The sequence below is a fragment of the Mya arenaria genome, chromosome 13 (genome assembly GCF_026914265.1).
Source record: "Mya arenaria isolate MELC-2E11 chromosome 13, ASM2691426v1".
NCBI classification, from domain to species: domain Eukaryota; kingdom Metazoa; phylum Mollusca; class Bivalvia; order Myida; family Myidae; genus Mya; species Mya arenaria.
The window spans coordinates 38,718,456-38,737,959 of NC_069134.1; the positions used below are offsets into that span (position 1 = coordinate 38,718,456).

At 36.2% G+C, this 19,504-nt stretch overlaps 1 protein-coding gene across 1 annotated transcript; it reads right to left on the bottom strand.

Annotated features, from left to right (window-relative positions):
* Positions 1-204: 204 nt before the first annotated feature.
* Positions 205-2,304, bottom strand: LOC128215253 (rhodopsin, GQ-coupled-like). Its single transcript, XM_052921960.1, has 2 exons — positions 2,169-2,304; positions 205-899 (listed from the first exon to the last, which is right to left on the bottom strand). The coding sequence occupies exons 1-2, from the start codon at positions 2,302-2,304 to the stop codon at positions 205-207; spliced, it is 831 nt and encodes a 276-aa protein (XP_052777920.1).
* Between the last annotated feature and the right edge of the window lie 17,200 nt (positions 2,305-19,504).

The following is a 19,504-nucleotide window of genomic DNA, read 5'->3' on the forward strand; positions in this document are numbered from 1 at the left end:
TTAATTCTACCTGGTAGACATACCCAGTAATCTTTTTAATGGAAAAATACGAAGTAACTGCTAAACGTAAATAAATTTTAAACTATGTGGTACTTCAGTCAGTAAGTTTCAATGCATTGTACACATTAATACCAAGTTATGTCAGTTTTCGACAATTTTCTTTTTTTCTTGCAAATTGATCATCTGGTGCACAGTTGCTTTAAGTCATTTACACAAAAGTTCTTTCACCTTTTTCTTAAATTGTTTCTGAAGTAAAACGTATATTAGTGGGTTTAACACTGTTGACACTTTAGCAAACATAGCTGGTATCGTTGTTACCGTGCGGGTTATACCTTCGGAGTCACCAAACAACCCAATAAGAGCAATTATTGAGTACGGAAACCAGGAAACACAGAACACAGTCACGGATATCATAGTTACTTTTGCGATTTTCACTTCCGTTTTTACCAGTTTTCTTTCGTTACACATGCGTCTTAAGGCACAGTTGTCTCGAAGCATACATTTTCGCGTTTTGAAGTATGTTCTTTCATGTTTCCTCACAGTTAAATAAATACGGGTATAGCAAGTCACTATTATAACCAACGGGAATGCAAAGAACATTATCTGGATAAAAACATTGTACATTACATTCTTTACACTCCTGGTAAAGAAATCGAATGTGCAAAATATTTCGGAGCCATCCTGGACAAACTGTCCGTACCCCAACAACGGTGCTAATGCAGATGTTAATGAAATAACGAAGATAATGATAATGCTACAGTAGGAGAAGCCTTTACTCCCGGACCAACGGCCACCGGCCGGTCGTGATATAACGATGCAGCGGTCGAGGGCTAAAGCTGTTAGTGAAAGTATTCCACTAAAGCTCACGAAAGACCCGGATATTGCATCCCCATTACACACTGAAATAAAACAATATAATTTCAAAATGCATTCTCATGCATCAGTAGTTTGAAAATGATAAATCCGACTCCATGAAAATCTATAGATAGAAAAAAAAACAGCGAAACGTCTCTTATTGTCTGTGCTTTTCGCCGATTGCACTCAGAATCGGGGCGATTGAACCAGAGCGTTAAACGCAAAGCATCATTACTCTGGTGCACGAGAGTGCATAAATAAGGCCGTGTATATTTGATTGGAGATGTTAAAGCTGCACGCTCACAGATTGACATTTTTGACAACTTTTGTTTTATTTTCTGCCTTGGAATGAGCCAATATTTGCGTAAGTGTCTTGAAACCAGTGATATAAGACTGCAGACAAAAGAGCGGATCGCATTTGGCTAAAAGCGTTAAGAACGCTTTAAGAAAAATGAAATGTTCGACATTACAAAACAACTGAAATCTGTTCTATTGTGAGTTAATTATATGTCTGAATTAAATGCACTGATGTCAAAATAAGCTGATTCAGTTTTTCTTTAAAAAGAGTCAAAACCGTCAATTTGTGAGAGTTCAGCCTTAAGAAATACACACTATTTTATTGCTATATATTGTTAAATGAATACGCACTTTTATTTAACTTACTGTGTTTGTTACCACGTCGTTCTAACGTCATTATGTTACCGATCGTAAAGGCGTATTTATAACATAGTTATAAATAATGCACTTGCCAATTGTTACCATGGCCCCCAGGTCCGGGGGTATACCGGAGATAGCCGGGGAAATAGGCCGTGTTTTACCTTCCAGGTGGCCCCGCAGCACTGCCTTCGCGCAAAATATAGGGGGGAATGGGCCTTACCTTGTGTCCTTGGGGCTCGGGGGCATTTGGCGGGGATTTTACTAGTTCGTCCCCGAAGGGTGGGGATTTTACCCGCTATTCCCCGGACCTTGGTGGCGTGGTAAGAATGACTGGTGCATAATAAGATGGTTGATTAAATCGTCAAAGATTGTTGTTCTCATTATCTTAATAATACATCATAAAACGTTAAATAAGAGCTCTATTGTAAATACTTTTTAGTGACAGAAAATGTACTTTACTGCAAAATGAAGTAACACTCTAAAATAAATTTTTATCTTAGACTTAGTTTTACACCATTCCGTTCAGAATTGGTATCTACAAGGTGCTGTTTGGTGTATGCTTATACAATAAACTTAATAGTTAGATCACATGAAGTAAAATTTCAAAGATTAAGTTTAAATACCGGTGCTGTAATATGCTATGTGAAATGACCTACCGAAGACTTGGACAGGTCGTGAAAACGTTGACAGGTCGACGATGCAGCGAACAACGATGTTTGGCAGACAGAAGACACACATCAGGAGACTCGACACCGTCAAATTCATCAGCAGAATGTTGGGGGTCGTCCGCATTCTTTTGAACCTAAGAGAATGTTTTATATGTATAAAACTGAAACGTTATTTTAATGTAATGAATAATTATGATGAATCGATCGGGACTTTTCAATTTCTTATTGGCTGTTTGCCAATTGAAAGGTTTAAATTGTGAGCTAATTAGCCAGTATCCATTTGCCAATTGCGTTTTACTGTGTTCATTTACTTATTTCTTCCTTTAATTACGCATACCACATTAAACATGTGAAAAAGAGGTAGACATTATATCACGATATGATATAATTATAATATAAAACAACAACTAATGAACAATGGTTTTTGGTGTCAGATGTTAAAGCATGATATATTTGAATATGAATAAACATAAGATACACTTAACCACAACTCATTATATAGCCAAACTTTCCATCTTTAAAATACTAGGTTAAATTGCTAGGTGGGTTTCGCAATGTTTTAATAAAAAAAATAATATGAATTTGCTTGTGTCGATTAGCTTTTAACAATCATTCTCACACATAATCGTTTGGAAGTATATAATGGAAAATGTGTGAGAATGATTGTTATAAGCCATTTTTTACTTAAAATACTAGCTAGGATTATTTTTTATGATGGAGAGTATGCTTTAAAGCTGCACTCACACATATAAAATATTTACAACTTTTTTTATTTTTTGTCATGGAAAGATCATTTTTTTGCGTAAATATCTACAAACCAATGATAAAAGATTGCTGACAAAAGATCATATCGCAGATTTTCATGTTTCCGTTCGGAAATTTATGTTTTATGGCTTAAACATAACACATCATTTTTGAACCTAAATATAAAAATCTGCGATCTAATGTTTTTTCAGCAGTCTTAAATAACTTGTTTCAATTGATTTTCGCAAAAAAATGGCTTGTTCCAAGACAAAAATAAAAAGTGTTGTCACAACGTTATATCTGTGAGAGTGCAGCTTTAATCCTTTTGAATTCAAGGATGCTTAAGAGTGTTTAAAAAACTGTGAACAAGTGTAAATGTATACATTCCATTGGCAGTTAACGAATGCAAATTTGCTAAGAGAAGTACATAACAAATCGATCCACAGATAGCATTTAGCAAATCTGGCAATTACTAGCTAAAAGCATTGGGCTTAACCAGACTTGCCTTAAAGATGCACTCTTACTCCCACAATTAATACAATTGTTTTAATTGCCGAATAAGATTAATAGATATCTTAGATTATCTTAGATAGATTATCGCAAATAATGTCCTTATGAATGACACCGTGTTCAATTTGAAAGAAACGTGCAGATAACAAGGTATTTCTACATTATGAGCGGATAGTTGATCACTGTGAATATTTTAGGACCCATCAGTCATATAATATATAAAATCAGTGATTAATATTTTCCATAAACGCATTATTTAGTGAATAGATAACGGTTTATCACTCAAAATGTATGCTTGTTATACATGTTAATGTATTGATTTTAAATAAGAGTATCAATTTTAATATAAACTACCAGAAAGCAAATATAAATGAAATGCCAAATAGCAACTGGCAATATGTTAAAAGCAAAAGGGAATTGAAAACAACTAATAAGGAATTGGCAAGTTTCAGACGGTTTTCCAATTATAAGCAACAACAAAGCGGAATACTTTGTTATCCCAATAAAATAGTAGGAAACAATGCACAGCTTCGACATATTACATGTTATTCCTTTTTGTTATAGGCCATTTAAGATTCAGCCGTGAGGTTTCGTTTTAAATCTTTCGTTCAAACAGAACTATGTAGAATTTAAAGGAAATCATTACAGACCAAGACTTGAGGGGTGAATGCAAAAAGGTTCTATCTTCTTCTTTATTTAATGCCACTTAGAACATTTTCGCATTCACCCCTCGATTAGTGTTATTCATGTTATATCAGCACTACAACGACTGTTCTCTGAGCTGATATTGAGCGTAATAATCTAAGAGTGCGCTGTTTGCCGATTAATATCGGTTTATTGGCGTCTGCTTTTCCTTTTGTGTGACAACTCACGCTATTGGCATCCAGAGCGCAGTTCGAACAAACACCTGCTTACAATGCGTTATCGAATCAATTATTCGCTAATATATTCATTATCATCACATCACGACTTTCGTAATGTAAGAATCGTTATCTAACTTTATTGTACCACAAACCTAACAAATACACCATCTTTGGAAAAAAATAACAATTTTTATTAGAAAAGCGCGCCAAACTGTATTCGAAAGGAACGTCATTTCGGAAATGGCGTCATAGACTTTGTGTCCCAGCTCTTTGCGCGCTGATCTTCGACGTGAGAATGGGCTTAAAAATTCAAAACAGGGAAAATCATCGAATTGATATTTTTATTGATTGATAAAGTGAAATGCCTTTTTCATTTTTACTGATAAATCTCTATAAACCCCCGGAAAACATACACTAAAAGTTTATATTATCCCCAAAAGGCGGTATAACTTGCTTTTTTCTCTCCAACTCGTAAAGATACAAATTTAATGAGTTTCATTTAAAGCATTTGACCGGTACGAAAGGATATGCCGAGTGTGAGAATCGAATCACCGAGTCCTGCGTTATAAGTTAGAAGAGCTATTATCGAAGCAATAGCGTATGTATAATATGTAGGCTGAGCCTAAAATGATAGATATTTTAAATGTATATATTATTTTACGATTTAGATTTTTTTTTTTTATTTGCATGCTGTACTTTCTTCATTATGTATCTGATATAATCTTAAGATGATATTATATTCTAGCAATTTAAGTATTTGGGTGCAAAAGAAGCATTACGTTAATATTCAATCTTGGTAATTTGATCACAGATTTTTTTTCTTCTACAAAATGCCGACGTAACACTCTTTGTAGTTACAAGTTATGAAGGTCTGTCTCTTAGGGATGTCAAATCATTGCTCGACATTTTGATCACATGATACAACACCATTTTCACATTGGACGATATACTCGTCATTTTTGCAGTTAGATGAGACCGTCTTTATGGTTTTAGTGATGTAAAAAATCCGAAACAGAAAAAAATTCAACGACATTTTGAAGTGAGTCCATCGATAAATAGCTTAGAGATTTGCGATTTATATACGATAATCGATTACTTAGTAGTCAGTGGTCTTAAAATGTTTTATTACTATTATGTTTGTTCATTAAAAACAAATATTGCAATACGACAAAGACAATGTAATATTTTGCCACATGCGTTTTTTGTTGTAATCAAATATTATACAGATTTTGATTTTTTTAATATTCTAAATATTCTCGGGTCATTTGGAAAATACGAACATAATTATTATTTGTTTTTATTAGATAAAACTTATATATTTACAACGATTGTGAAACAAGTTATTACCTATTATATTAATCACTCTCTTCGGCACGACTTTACGCGAGAGTGTGGTCTTGTGATGTCGGGGAAACCGGAGTACCCGGAGGAAACCTAATTACCGGCTTGGTGACCATAAACCAAACACACAAGCGCCAATGCCGGGAATCGAACCCAAGTTGCCTAGGTGATAACAAAAAACTCTAGCCACTGCTCTAACAGGACAACCGTTTAAAAAAAAAAATCATTTCATCTTCTTATTGCCGTATAAAAACATAAATAAAGCAACTTACTTGATAAATAGATATATCACTAGAGAGTTGCCAAGGGTCCCAACAATCAGCGTCAATACTATGACAACGAAAACCACGATGTATGTTTCTATTTCAAGAGTTGGATAATGTCTCCACCGTTCCAGTTGATTTGCGAGTTTTGCACTGTCGTTCATCATTATTCAAGCACGTCAGTAGTTATAAACAGCCATATATCTTTGTTTATGCCAAACGTTGAACGAGCATTTCCTGCAGTTACACAGCTTAAAGAATAGACATATTATACAAAGCAAAACACTGGTATTTGAAAATAGAACATCGTGAGTCCTTGTTAATTGCCTTTCACCACTGGTGGACAAATTATAAAGACAAGAGTATATATACTGGCTCGGTAGGAAATTACTGACGTCATTCTACGAAGACCTCTGTATTGATAAAACTGATGTGGACACGAGACATATTAACACTTTTTTATTTAGTAGATCTTATGACAAAAAGCTGTGTGAACATCATATGACATTGGACATTAGCACGATATTGGAGATGGGAGATTCAGAAATGGACGTCGTGCTGGCATAAAATTGGAGATTGGACATTTGGAGATTCAGAAATGGACGTCGTGCTGGCATAAAATTGGAGATTGGACATTTGGAGATTCAGAAATGGACGCCGTGCTGGCATGACATTGGCGATTGGGCATTTGGAGATTCAGAAATGGACGCCGTGCTGGCATGACATTGGCGATTGGGCATTTGGAGATTCAGAAATGGACGCCGTGCTGGCATGACATTGGCGATTGGGCATTTGGAGATTCAGAAATGGACGCCGTGCTGGCATGACATTGGCGATTGGGCATTTGGAGATTCAGAAATGGACGCCGTGCTGGCATGACATTGGCGATTGGGCATTTGGAGATTCAGAAATGGACGCCGTGCTGGCATGACATTGGCGATTGGGCATTTGGAGATTCAGAAATGGACGCCGTGCTGGCATGACATTGGCGATTGGGCATTTGGAGATTCAGAAATGGACGCCGTGCTGGCATGACATTGGCGATTGGGCATTTGGAGATTCAGAAATGGACGCCGTGCTGGCATGACATTGGCGATTGGGCATTTGGAGATTCAGAAATGGACGCCGTGCTGGCATGACATTGGCGATTGGGCATTTGGAGATTCAGAAATGGACGCCGTGCTGGCATGACATTGGCGATTGGGCATTTGGAGATTCAGAAATGGACGACGTGCTGGCATGACATTGGCGATTGGACATTTGGAGATTCAGAAATGGACGACGTGCTGGCATGACATTGGCGATTGGGCATTTGGAGATTCAGAAATGGACGCCGTGCTGGCATGACATTTGTGATTGGGCATTTGGAGATTCAGAAATGGACGCCGTGCTGGCATGACATTGGCGATTGGGCATTTGGAGATTCAGAAATGGACGCCGTGCTGGCATGACATTGGCGATTGGGCATTTGGAGATTCAGAAATGGACGCCGTGCTGGCATGACATTTGTGATTGGGCATTTGGAGATTCAGAAATGGACGCCGTGCTGGCATGACATTGGCGATTGGGCATTTGGAGATTCAGAAATGGACGCCGTGCTGGCATGACATTGGCGATTGGGCATTTGGAGATTCAGAAATGGACGCCGTGCTGGCATGACATTGGCGATTGGGCATTTGGAGATTCAGAAATGGACGCCGTGCTGGCATGACATTGGCGATTGGGCATTTGGAGATTCAGAAATGGACGCCGTGCTGGCATGACATTGGCGATTGGGCATTTGGAGATTCAGAAATGGACGCCGTGCTGGCATGACATTGGCGATTGGGCATTTGGAGATTCAGAAATGGACGCCGTGCTGGCATGACATTGGCGATTGGGCATTTGGAGATTCAGAAATGGACGCCGTGCTGGCATGACATTGGCGATTGGGCATTTGGAGATTCAGAAATGGACGCCGTGCTGGCATGACATTGGCGATTGGGCATTTGGAGATTCAGAAATGGACGCCGTGCTGGCATGACATTGGCGATTGGGCATTTGGAGATTCAGAAATGGACGCCGTGCTGGCATGACATTGGCGATTGGGCATTTGGAGATTCAGAAATGGACGCCGTGCTGGCATGACATTGGCGATTGGGCATTTGGAGATTCAGAAATGGACGCCGTGCTGGCATGACATTGGCGATTGGGCATTTGGAGATTCAGAAATGGACGCCGTGCTGGCATGACATTGGCGATTGGGCATTTGGAGATTCAGAAATGGACGCCGTGCTGGCATGACATTGGCGATTGGGCATTTGGAGATTCAGAAATGGACGCCGTGCTGGCATGACATTGGCGATTGGGCATTTGGAGATTCAGAAATGGACGCCGTGCTGGCATGACATAGGCGATTGGGCATTTGGAGATTCAGAAATGGACGCCGTGCTGGCATGACATTGGCGATTGGGCATTTGGAGATTCAGAAATGGACGCCGTGCTGGCACGACATTGGCGATCGGACATTTAAAAATGAAAGTCGTGCGTGCTGGCACGATATTGGCGATCGGACACTTAAAATGACAGTCATGCGTGCTGGCACGACATTCAATATCGGACAGATCTTGGCACACAGCAGCCAGTTAAATAAATGGAAACCGACTACTATCCAATTTATACAAGGTGCTCGGGGATAATTTACATGCATAGTTACTATTCTTGCAAAATCACACACACAAAAACACACACAAAACACGCACGCACGCAAACATACATGCACGCACGCACGCACGCACGCACGCACGCACACACGCACGCACGCACGCACGCACGCACGCACGCACGCACACATACACACACACGCACACACGCACGCAAGCACGCACGCACACACACACACACACACACACACACACGCACACACACACACACACACACGCGCGCACATACACACGCACACACATACGCACACACATAAATATCTTCTTAGTAAGGAAGTTCTAAATACCTCTCGGCATATATCTTATCTTTGCTTGTAAATGTCAACAAAAAGTATTGCAAATGAAGACAATCGCCTATGTGTATATGTGATTTCAGCGTTGTCTTTAATATTATGTGCACAGTCATGTAAAAGCTTACAAGAAAAACTGTGATAAAAAGTATCACAGCGGGCCCACAAACAGATCTACCATGTAAATATTTTGAAGTTGGTGATGATAGTGATTTAACTAAATATGTTATTGGAACTTATTTTCAATATAAGTAACTAAATGTCCCGAGAATTGTTACTGTATATAAAAATGGGTACCCAAAAAAGTATTGTTACAGCTGTGCTTGTGCAAGACCTGTAACTTTGGTTTGCCTTATTTATGTCTTTTCCCGAGTAAGCAAGAGACGTATTGATTTAGTGCTGTCTGTCTGTCACAAAACTTTGTCCCCTGTAAAACTTATAGTTGTACTGAAATCTGAAAAGTGTTTAATATAAACTGTAGTTGTGCATAGACTAATGTTTTACCAAAATAGGTCTCTTTTAATTCCTTTATAGCCTTGACTCGACATCAGCCATCACCAACTTCAAAATATTTACATGGTAGATCTGTTTGTGGGCCCGCTGTGATACTTTTTATCACAGTTTTTCTTGTAAGCTTTTAATCCCACCCTACCCCAACCAATATATAGGCCAGTGCGTTTTTACCGTATCATACCTAATAAGGTCATTTCCATTTTCGCTTATACGCCATGCCTGTTTGTGTTCATATTATTTTACTAGTATCTGTTTACTCTTTGCTATACTGTAATTTTACCATTTGTCTTACATAATGCATTTTGTATTATTTGATATGTTCTATTGGAGGGCGTTTTATTTACCTCCAACTTTGTTTCGGTCATGTATATTGTTCCGTTGTAACGATATACGTCATTTGATGTGAATAAATGACATTTTTCAATTTCCATCCTGGTGTGTCAATTACTCGAAACAAATGAACTCAACTCAAACTTTTAAGAGAGTACTCATAAAAGTATTTGAGATCAATAAGGAAAACTACTTTTTGTTTCATAAAATCATATTTAAGTAAGTATTTTTGCTACATGATATTAGATACTTAAGGTAGTTAGAATGTTTGAGAAACTGGGGCTTATGTAGTGTAGTTAATTGGTATCTTTATGTCGCATCTGTGTATGTTTGTTTTGATACCCTCGCGTGATAATTTAGGTTTTAGCAATCAACTGCTGTTGCTGTATTTTGATCGTCTATGCAATAATGGTAATTGTTGTTGCTGTTGTTGTTGGTTTGTAATACAGCGCTTCACGAACGTATTCTTATTACGTTAACATTATTATTTGCAAAAATAGCACCAAAAACACTCGAGACCTTGTTGGTTTAAAAGCCTGGAACAACTTTCCACTGTACAATATGCTAACTCCGTAACACAGAAAAATGTGATGATTCCTCTAAGGCAACAAATGACAGATCTTTTTTAAAGATTTTTAGCACAAAATCAAAACGAAACTCCATTACACCCCATGCAAGAGACGATCAAAATACAGCAACAACAGTTGATTGCTAAAACCTAAATTATCACGCGAGGGTATCAAAACAAAATAGGTCTCTTTTAATTCCTTTATAGCCTTGGCTGATGTCGAGTCAAGGCTATGAAGGAATTAAAAGAGACCTATTTTGTTTTGATACCCTCGCGTGATAATTTAGGTTTTAGCAATCAACTGTTGTTGCTGTATTTTGATCGTCTCTTGCATGGGGTGTAATGGAGTTTAATATTAAGTATTAAGTTGAGTTTAATAATACATTTATGGAAAATATAAACCGTGTCTTTAATGGCTGAAAACGCAAAAATATTAAATGATTGGTGAATGCTAAAATATTTACTGTGATCTACTATAAACTCATAAGGTAGAAATACCGTATCAGTTATGCACATTTCTTTCAAATTAAACTCGGTATCCTTCATAAGAACCATTGTTTTCTACATTTATTAATCCTTTTTGGTATATTAGAACAATAGTATTAATTGTGGTAAATCTTATGTGGGAATAAGAGTGCATCTTTAATATTTTGGCCTCAATTATTGGTAAAAGTTAAACCGTAACAAAAAAAGCACGAGAACCACGGGTAACTATCAAGTGAATAAGCAAATTTCTGTGTAATGATGTGATCGTAATATTGTTTTGTTTTTTCAATGCATGGAATATCTACGCGAAATTAAGGATATCATGATAGGTAAGTGCTATTTGAAAGTTTAAATAATATGCTCGGCAAATGCACCAACTTTTTAAGGTCTATAGGATTATTTCATTGGAAAAGTTCCCGATATTTCAATATATTCGGATGCGAACGGAAATACTTATTAATATTTACACCTCAACTTCCATTCCTTAAATGAACTGCCTTTCGGCAATTGCTTTCATCAATCGATGAACGCAACAGCTTCGGATATGTTCGGATCGTAATTCATTGCATAACAATATACATGAAAACTATTGATCTTGTCATTGGTTGTATTGTGTCTGCAGGTCCCGTAAAATATAGATCAACATTTTTAAAAGTGTTGTTTATTATATATTAAATATATTGGTACCAGAAGTGTTTCAATTTTACGTTTTAAAATGATTTCAAGTGGTTGATCCTTTCCCGCGTTATTGTGACGTCATTTGAAAAAAATGTTTCCGGTTATAGTCGGGTCGTTCTATTTACAGAATGGGTAAGAACGGATTACTGAAAGGTTTTCTTAAATGAAATGAAGTATTTTTTTAACAATTATTGAATGAAATAATGAACTATTGGTGTAAATATAAGGAATGAATTGCGGGGTAGATGTCATTATCGGGGATATGAACGCAATTGGGTTGGTCAAAGTACGCGTGGAGTCCTTGGGACTCCACACACATTGACCAACCCAATTGCGTTCATACCCCGATAATGACATCATCCCAGCAATTCATTCCTTAATTGAACTTTTGTTCATTAAAGGGACTGTACACCAGATTGGCACCAAAAAAAGTTTTGTTCTGTAACGAATCTCAGGACAATTATTTAATAAAATGTTTTACTCTATGAAATCATAATTGTAAAAAAACCATACCAAAATGTAAAATTAATCGAGTCGGAGACCGGGTGTCGCCAAAATTGCAGTCCAGTGTTGTATCCACTGTGCTACGAAGGCTTACTCTAAACAGTTGGAATATTTAAGCTATATACCTAACATGGTTATATCACGTGATAACATCGACTAGCCAATCTCGCATAAGGAATGAATTCTACTAGGTAGCTAGACATACCTACTTATCTTTTTTAATGGAGAAATACAAAAAAAAATGCGAAAAATAAATTAAGTATAAACTATGTGGTACTTCAGTTTGTAAGTTCCAATGCATTGTACACATCGATCCCAGGTTTATGTCAGAATTCGACAATTTACTTTTCTTTTTTGCTGTTTTATCATACGGAGTACAGTCTCTTTAAAGTAGCTACAAAAAGGAGGTAATGGAATCGATCTACCAAATCTATTGTGTCACATAATTAAGTACAATATCTTTCTTTATTAGTGGTATTATTCAAGCGTCCTATTTCAATTGGAAAGTTAGGTTCATGGTTCATGATACTTAGTCTACAAAAAGATAAAAGCTTGTCTTGAGAGGATAAATTTAGAGTAACGTTAAAACTGCATATGCACCTTGATGAATCGATTTTTTTTCCTTTTATTTTGAAATTAACATGGACTCTAACCATGCTTCCTTATGCTTTTGGAACATAATGCATCCTTGCTTTTATTCAGATACAGGTTTCTTGAGGCGTTAAGTATAAAATATTCTATATAATTAACCATTTAAATTTGATCGGGAATATTATACAAAGGGAAAGTACATAGTGGTATCACCTAAAATTAATTAATTCCAATAACTTATCATTAAAGCCTTTTAAATTTGCGATTCTAATGGGATATCACTTTAGTTCCACATACAACATGTTATCAGGTGTAGACTTTCTGGCTTTGGGTACTCTACGCAAAAGAAGATAAATGAATTCTCTCAATGCAATTTGGGTTTTCATCAAGGACCCAGACCTCACAGGAGTATGTTATGATTATCACTTTTGTGTGGTCAAACAGTATGAGCGAAAGATCAATAATAGGTAAATGTTTTGCAAGGTATAATTGGTTTTGTAAGAGCTTCGCAATAGGATAAAACATAAACTTAGTTATTTATATTGGTCCACAATTTCTAACAATGTATTGATTAGCATACACTTGAATCGTGGCCAAGATCTTAGACAAGATCCAAAACCTATAACTCTTTTTTGCGTAATTAACTTCAAATTTTCATAATGAACAATATCTTTCAAATCACTGAAGCAAGCTAAAATGTGGTCGGGCCAGTATTATAGTTTCATCTTCAAAGAACAATATTATTATATGAAGGTACGCTGTTTTTTTCGTTAAACATATACAAGAACAATGTCTTGATCTTGTAAGTTTGATTAATAATCATTAAGGTCATTTAAGGAAAAGGAAAAACAAAGTAATGTTAGACAGCCCCCCCCCCCCGCCCTGTAAAATACCACAGTATAATTGGTGTGTATAATGCAGAGAGCATACTGCGATATTGTACACATGATTTATATTATTGTATGGAAAATATTAATAACTGATAACAAGATTGTAACCGTTTACTTGATAGCCGAAAACGCAATTATATTAAATGATGGGTGAGTGCTAAAAGATTTATTTCGATCTACTGCCGTCTCATAAGGTAAAAATACCGTGTTTTCTGCCCCTTTCTTTCAAATTAAACTTGGCATACTTCATATAAAACATTGTTTTAGACATTTGTTCATTCTATTCAATTAAACAATAGTGTGAGTTGTAGTAAATACTTTTTTGGAGTAAGAGTGCATTTTTTAAAAAAGATAACATTAACGGTAGTCGGTAATAGAATAGCTTTTCCATAATCAAGATTGATTTTGTTTGATTTACGTAGAGGAAGACAGCTGATATCACTGTCAGAACAGGGATATGATATAAAATCTAGGGTTGTAGGTTTAAAGCTGAGCTTAACCTCGATACTTTAAACCTGAACAAACTATACAGCAGTCATTAACACTGGAATGTGACCAGCATTATGACATAGGAAACAACCGTTTGAAACATAACATAACATAGCATAATGTTTATTGTACTTAAAGGCTACCAGCCCAGAATACATACAAAAATATTATATTTGATAGTACATTAAAATATACATCAACTATAATTATAGTCGTGAATGATTTCATCAATATTAAGACATAATACACAAGTAACACAATGGAAATGAAATGTAATGATATATAAATCGATAGTGCAGACTAATTGTTTCAAAGTATAAGACAATAATATTATATTTATCAGATCATCGTTCAATAATTATGAAAAATAGACTAATCAATAATGCACAATTATATCAATGATTAATTAAAGTACTATATTATGATAACATTATGTGAGTCTGAAATTAAGCATATAATATCCTTATACAATACATAGATAAAAAAACAAAAAAACAAAAAAAAGATGATGCGTAGCTTAAAGAAATATTCTTAGTTATTAACAAAGTGTTAACACAAAATTTGAACATTCTTTAAAACGGCATACAAATATTTAAATGTAATTACTCGATTAAATATAGTATATATAATTTAATATAGAACAATTTGAAAATTGTCGCTATACATGCAATTTACTTTAAACAGGTAATACAATTCTTTGTTTCCTCACTTCAAACGCGCAATATATGTATTTGGCAAGTGAAAATATGTCATTTGTAACATTTGAACACATAATATTATAGAATAATAGTAGGCTAGCATGTGAGCACCAATCTACACGGAAATGCTCTCGCCTCAGTTCATTATAAGCTGGACAAACGAGGAGAAAGTGATATTCGTCTTCAACAACAGTGGCCCCCGATCTTAGACACAGCGGACAGAAACGCAGTTCTCGCACAATGTTCATGTGGCGTCCTTTCTCAATCATTAGGTCATGTCCAGAACATCTTAAATTCGCAAAACACGTCCTTAATGCGTATGATATATTTATAGACAGATAACGTTCTTGGTTTAGAAGCGTTTTATAGTGTTTGTAGTGCTCCGATTTAGGTGACGTCATAATGTCTCCATTTAACTTTTGGAGTGCGCAGTCTTTCAGTCTAGTGGTGAATGATTTTATAAACACACAGATTTGTCCAACGTTTTGCGCCAGCCACACGTAACCGAATCCATGTTCAAACAGCACGTTCTTGATGTTAGTTACCCAACAAGTCCGACCAGCAGTGTCTAGGTTATAAAGCATATTATAGCATTGCCTCGGATATCTACTATTTTGCATTTGTAGAATTTTAGCCCAGTATGTCACACAACGCGGAGTATATATTGTCGACATTGGAAGTCTCCCACATTCACTTAGGGCGAAGAAGTTCGAAACCCTTCTGTTTAATCCACACATTCGCTTACAAAAGTCAATATGCACCTTTTCGATCATATGGCAAAATTGGTACCCCCAAATTTCCGACGAATAACAAAGTATTGGTGAAACCATAGAGTCAAACAGTTTAAATGCCTCTTGAATATGGAATAAGCCGAAGTAACTCTGATATCGAAATATGACTGATATTGCCTTAAGTGCTTGCTTTGAGAGATGGTCCGTGGTCATAGTCCAACTGAGTTTCGGTGTAAAGAAGGCACCTAGATATTTGTACGACGGTACCACTTCTAGGCGTATGTCTCTGTAGAACCAACGTTCATATTGCCGAAGAGGCCCGCCATTACGATATACCATCACTTTCGATTTGTCGACGTTAATACTCATACCAGTACTGTCACAAAATGTACAAATGAGATTGATCTGGATTTGCAAGTTACGAGTTGTGTCTGCAAAACTAGCTACATCGTCTGCAAACATGAACGCATAGCTAATGGAATCATTCTTCTTTGAGAATAAAACATTGCACAAATAAACGACAAGAAAAATCTACATGAATTACTTGCAAAATTCTTATTCGGATATTCTCTGATTAATAACATGATCAAGTAGTAATATATCAGACCTGTGAGCAAAAACTTATTACAAGATTTGTTGAAACATTCAACTGTTCCAATTCAGTTCTAATTGTAAGAAATATATCTATACTTTACAGTTTATATCAGTTTTAATATATAGGATAGTCTTCTGGTAAGTCCACATCATCTACATGCCCAATACAGAGTATAGCAATAACCTTCCACATTCCGTTTGAATGTTTTTCTTAACAGATGTATTGCCGTTACTTCATCCTCTACCATTAAAATATATTTGCAAGGGCTAAAAACACCAACACAACTCGCAGATGGTGAAGGCCATGGTGGGAAACTTGGTGTAGGGACACCGGTCATGATTGCAAACACGTGTCCGCCCAAATCAAGAACAACTTGCAAGAATGCAATGGCCAATTGGAAGGGCGGGTATATCTAATAATTTCTACTTTTATAATCGGTTACCATGACATGTAAACCTCATTTCCGTTCAAGCAAACATTTTAAAAACAATTCTGAGTGGTAGAGTGCGAATGCTTTCAGATGAATTTAGATTGTATAGTAGAGTGTTCACCAATGTCTTTCTGACATGTTTTAATGAATCAGATGCATTTGGGAAAACTAGCAAGTCTCTTAACACCTATAATATCAAGGTTGATCTGGAAGACATGTCCTCTAGACTCATTGTTTCTATAAGAACAAGTGTGTCTTAAAAAGCAACATCTGCCAATAAATCCAACCCAGTTGGCTGCCTTGTTTAAACTCTGCATGTCGTCGCTTGCCCATGGATGTGTTTTTTCATGTAACATACCATTCATAGTGTACCCTTCCTAGTCTGATACTTGTCACGAAAAGGAGTGGTCAACGTTTCTTTGAATGCAGTTATATCTCCTTTTGATTTTGTTGACTCATACCATTCATTCTGGTGCACTGCCACAACATTTTTTTCAGCATCAACAGGTGTCTTGCTTAAAACGGTTTGATCAGGCTTTATCTTTCGCTCGTGATTTTTGTGACATCAACTGAATTTATGCCTGATGACTTGAACGCATTTATAACCGGGAGTGATTAATAGAACTGTATATGCTGCATTTACTTTATCATCAAATTCCTCTTTTCTAATGGGTAACTAGGATTCTCACGGCTGTGTCTTTGAGCAACTTAGTTCCATTTTCTTTTTAGATTATCATTATCAAGGCGCTGCGTAAAATGTGTTGCACACGGTACTATTCTATATATTCTCTTAGCTTTTGCATGCATGAGCACAGTCATATAAGTCAATTTGACTGCTTACACTATCAACCAGTAAAATGAGAGGACACACCGGTCAAGAGAACTTATGAAAGGGATCAATAGATTTATGAAAGGCACTAGCCTCTATTGATTCATTCAATGAGTAGTATGATGTTGGCTTGGGTACTGGGGAAACAAAAAAAGCGGCATCATCTCTCCAGTAGTTCTACAACAATGCATCACGATTAGGTGCTGCATTCGTACAGTTATGTGAGATTTCCCATTGTTGGCATGTGCCTATTACCTTTCATGTAGCACTGGTCATGTCACAACTGGAAACATCTGCATTCCATATGAGGCTTGGTATGTCAAGACAGTCAATGCTTGTTAAAAAGTTCATGTACTTTTAATACAACGCATCAGTAACATATGTTGACACATTCGACCCTTTTAGCTGCAGTGGTGTTCCTGTACTTTTGTCTATGATGTGACATTTCTGTGCTTGAAAGTTGTGTACCTCTGTTAACTTGCTTTACTATGTTCTGTGAAAACTGCAAAGAAGACAAAACAAGCATCCAAATGACTGTGACAGGTTCAAACTTGTATAACACTATCACATCATTGGTTAATTACTTTATAAAGATAAACCATAAAGCTCCCATAAAAAGAACTGGTCTGAGACCTCGGGAATAAAATTTCAATTTACAGTATTTTATTATTTCTCACCTTAGTTGAATAAAGATTAAAGTATTATTAATTTTACGACGACTGTGAAATAATTGGATATGTGTCAAAATTGAATATGTTAACCAGAAAAAAAACGGCTTTGAAGCATATAATAACTGATAAACATACCTATTTTTTATTATATAGTATGTATGCACTGTGCTGTTTGTAGAGTTTTGTGCTGTTCTTCCATGTTTTTTGTTGTGATTTTTAGACTATCTGCGCGTGCGCGCCGGCAGTTTTAAGACCGCAAAATCCGAAGAACTACTTCTTTTCATGTCGTTTTAATCCATTTTTTGTCTCAGTGCTCTATGTTTAGCAGAATGACGTCGACACCATAAAAATAGACTAATTGTATTGCGGCCCGAGTATGAGTTCATGCTTGCTCGGCTATTTTCGCGCTGCATTTCTGTATCCCGGCGTTTTATTTATAGCAGAAAACAACTATTTTAGATCGCTATATTTAGATTAATGTTGGTCAAAATAATAGAGGCTCTGGTATGAAGGTAACATAATGATACTCACTCTGAATTTAGCCCAAGATGTTCCATAAATTATTACCGACCACAAGTATCCCATCGCCTGCCGGGTTTGTTATTATGATCTTGCGTGACCCTGAAGCACGCTTATTTGTAATGGTGTGTTTTTGATATTACTTTTATGAGATAAGAAACAAAATTGATTGTCTGAATGTCAAATAGTTGTATCTACTGTTTCGCGTGGCTACTGCTTCAAATACTATGATCTGCCTGCTTTACAATAACAAAATACTATTCATTCTATGACTTTTAGGTCTGTATACTTTTCTAATAAGATGTTCTTTTTTATTTTTTGCATAAAAGCTTCGTTCCAGTGTATTCTTGGTATAGTTTTAGACATTAGGCTTTCAATTTATATAAGAACACATGCCCTGATACGACAGTGAGTTATGCATACGTTTGGTCAAGCAAAGTATTTCGGATTAAACCTGTAAAACATTTAAAGAGTGCGAAGCATTCATAACAGCACTTAGTTACTATTTTTACAAAGATACTTACATAAAACATAAATAACATTAATTTATCCATAAAACCCAAAAAAGAAAAATCATATTCTCATTCTTAGAACAGACAATTTCCGATAATCTAAAAAATAGTTTCTACATACATTAACTGACCGATAATCTAAAAATAGTTTCTACATACATTAACCGACCGCATGTTTGTCCTCACCGCGGGAAAACGACCATCTGATATGCTCTGCATTTTGAAAGGAATGATTGCTGAAGTTGTTTGTAAAAAATGATTTTCCTTAAACAAAACGTGTATGTTCATAAAAGGAAATGATATATATGATGTATTATACTTTCCATTCGTATGATATCTAATGAAAAACCTTAAGAAACCAATGAAAGGGCATGCATTGTAACCTCAAATACATGGGGATGGGGGACTACGACGATTGAAGTGACTTTTACATAAACAAAATGACCCAGACGCTGTAATTAGATATCGATATGTTTGTTTCCTCGCCCAATGTGGACACAAGCGCTCTTGTTTGCTTTTGTGTTCTATGTCTTTGGCGTTTACCCAGTGTCATTAAACCGGGTTTATGTCTAAACAT

Bases quoted from the DNA above. Each gene is read 5' to 3' on its own strand.
- LOC128215253 (XM_052921960.1), bottom strand. From the start codon at position 2,304: ATGCGGACGACCCCCAACATTCTGCTGATGAATTTGACGGTGTCGAGT. The intron at 900-2,168 runs GTAGGTCATTTC...GTTTTATTTCAG, and splicing joins ACGACCTGTCCAAGTCTTCG to TGTGTAATGGGGATGCAATA.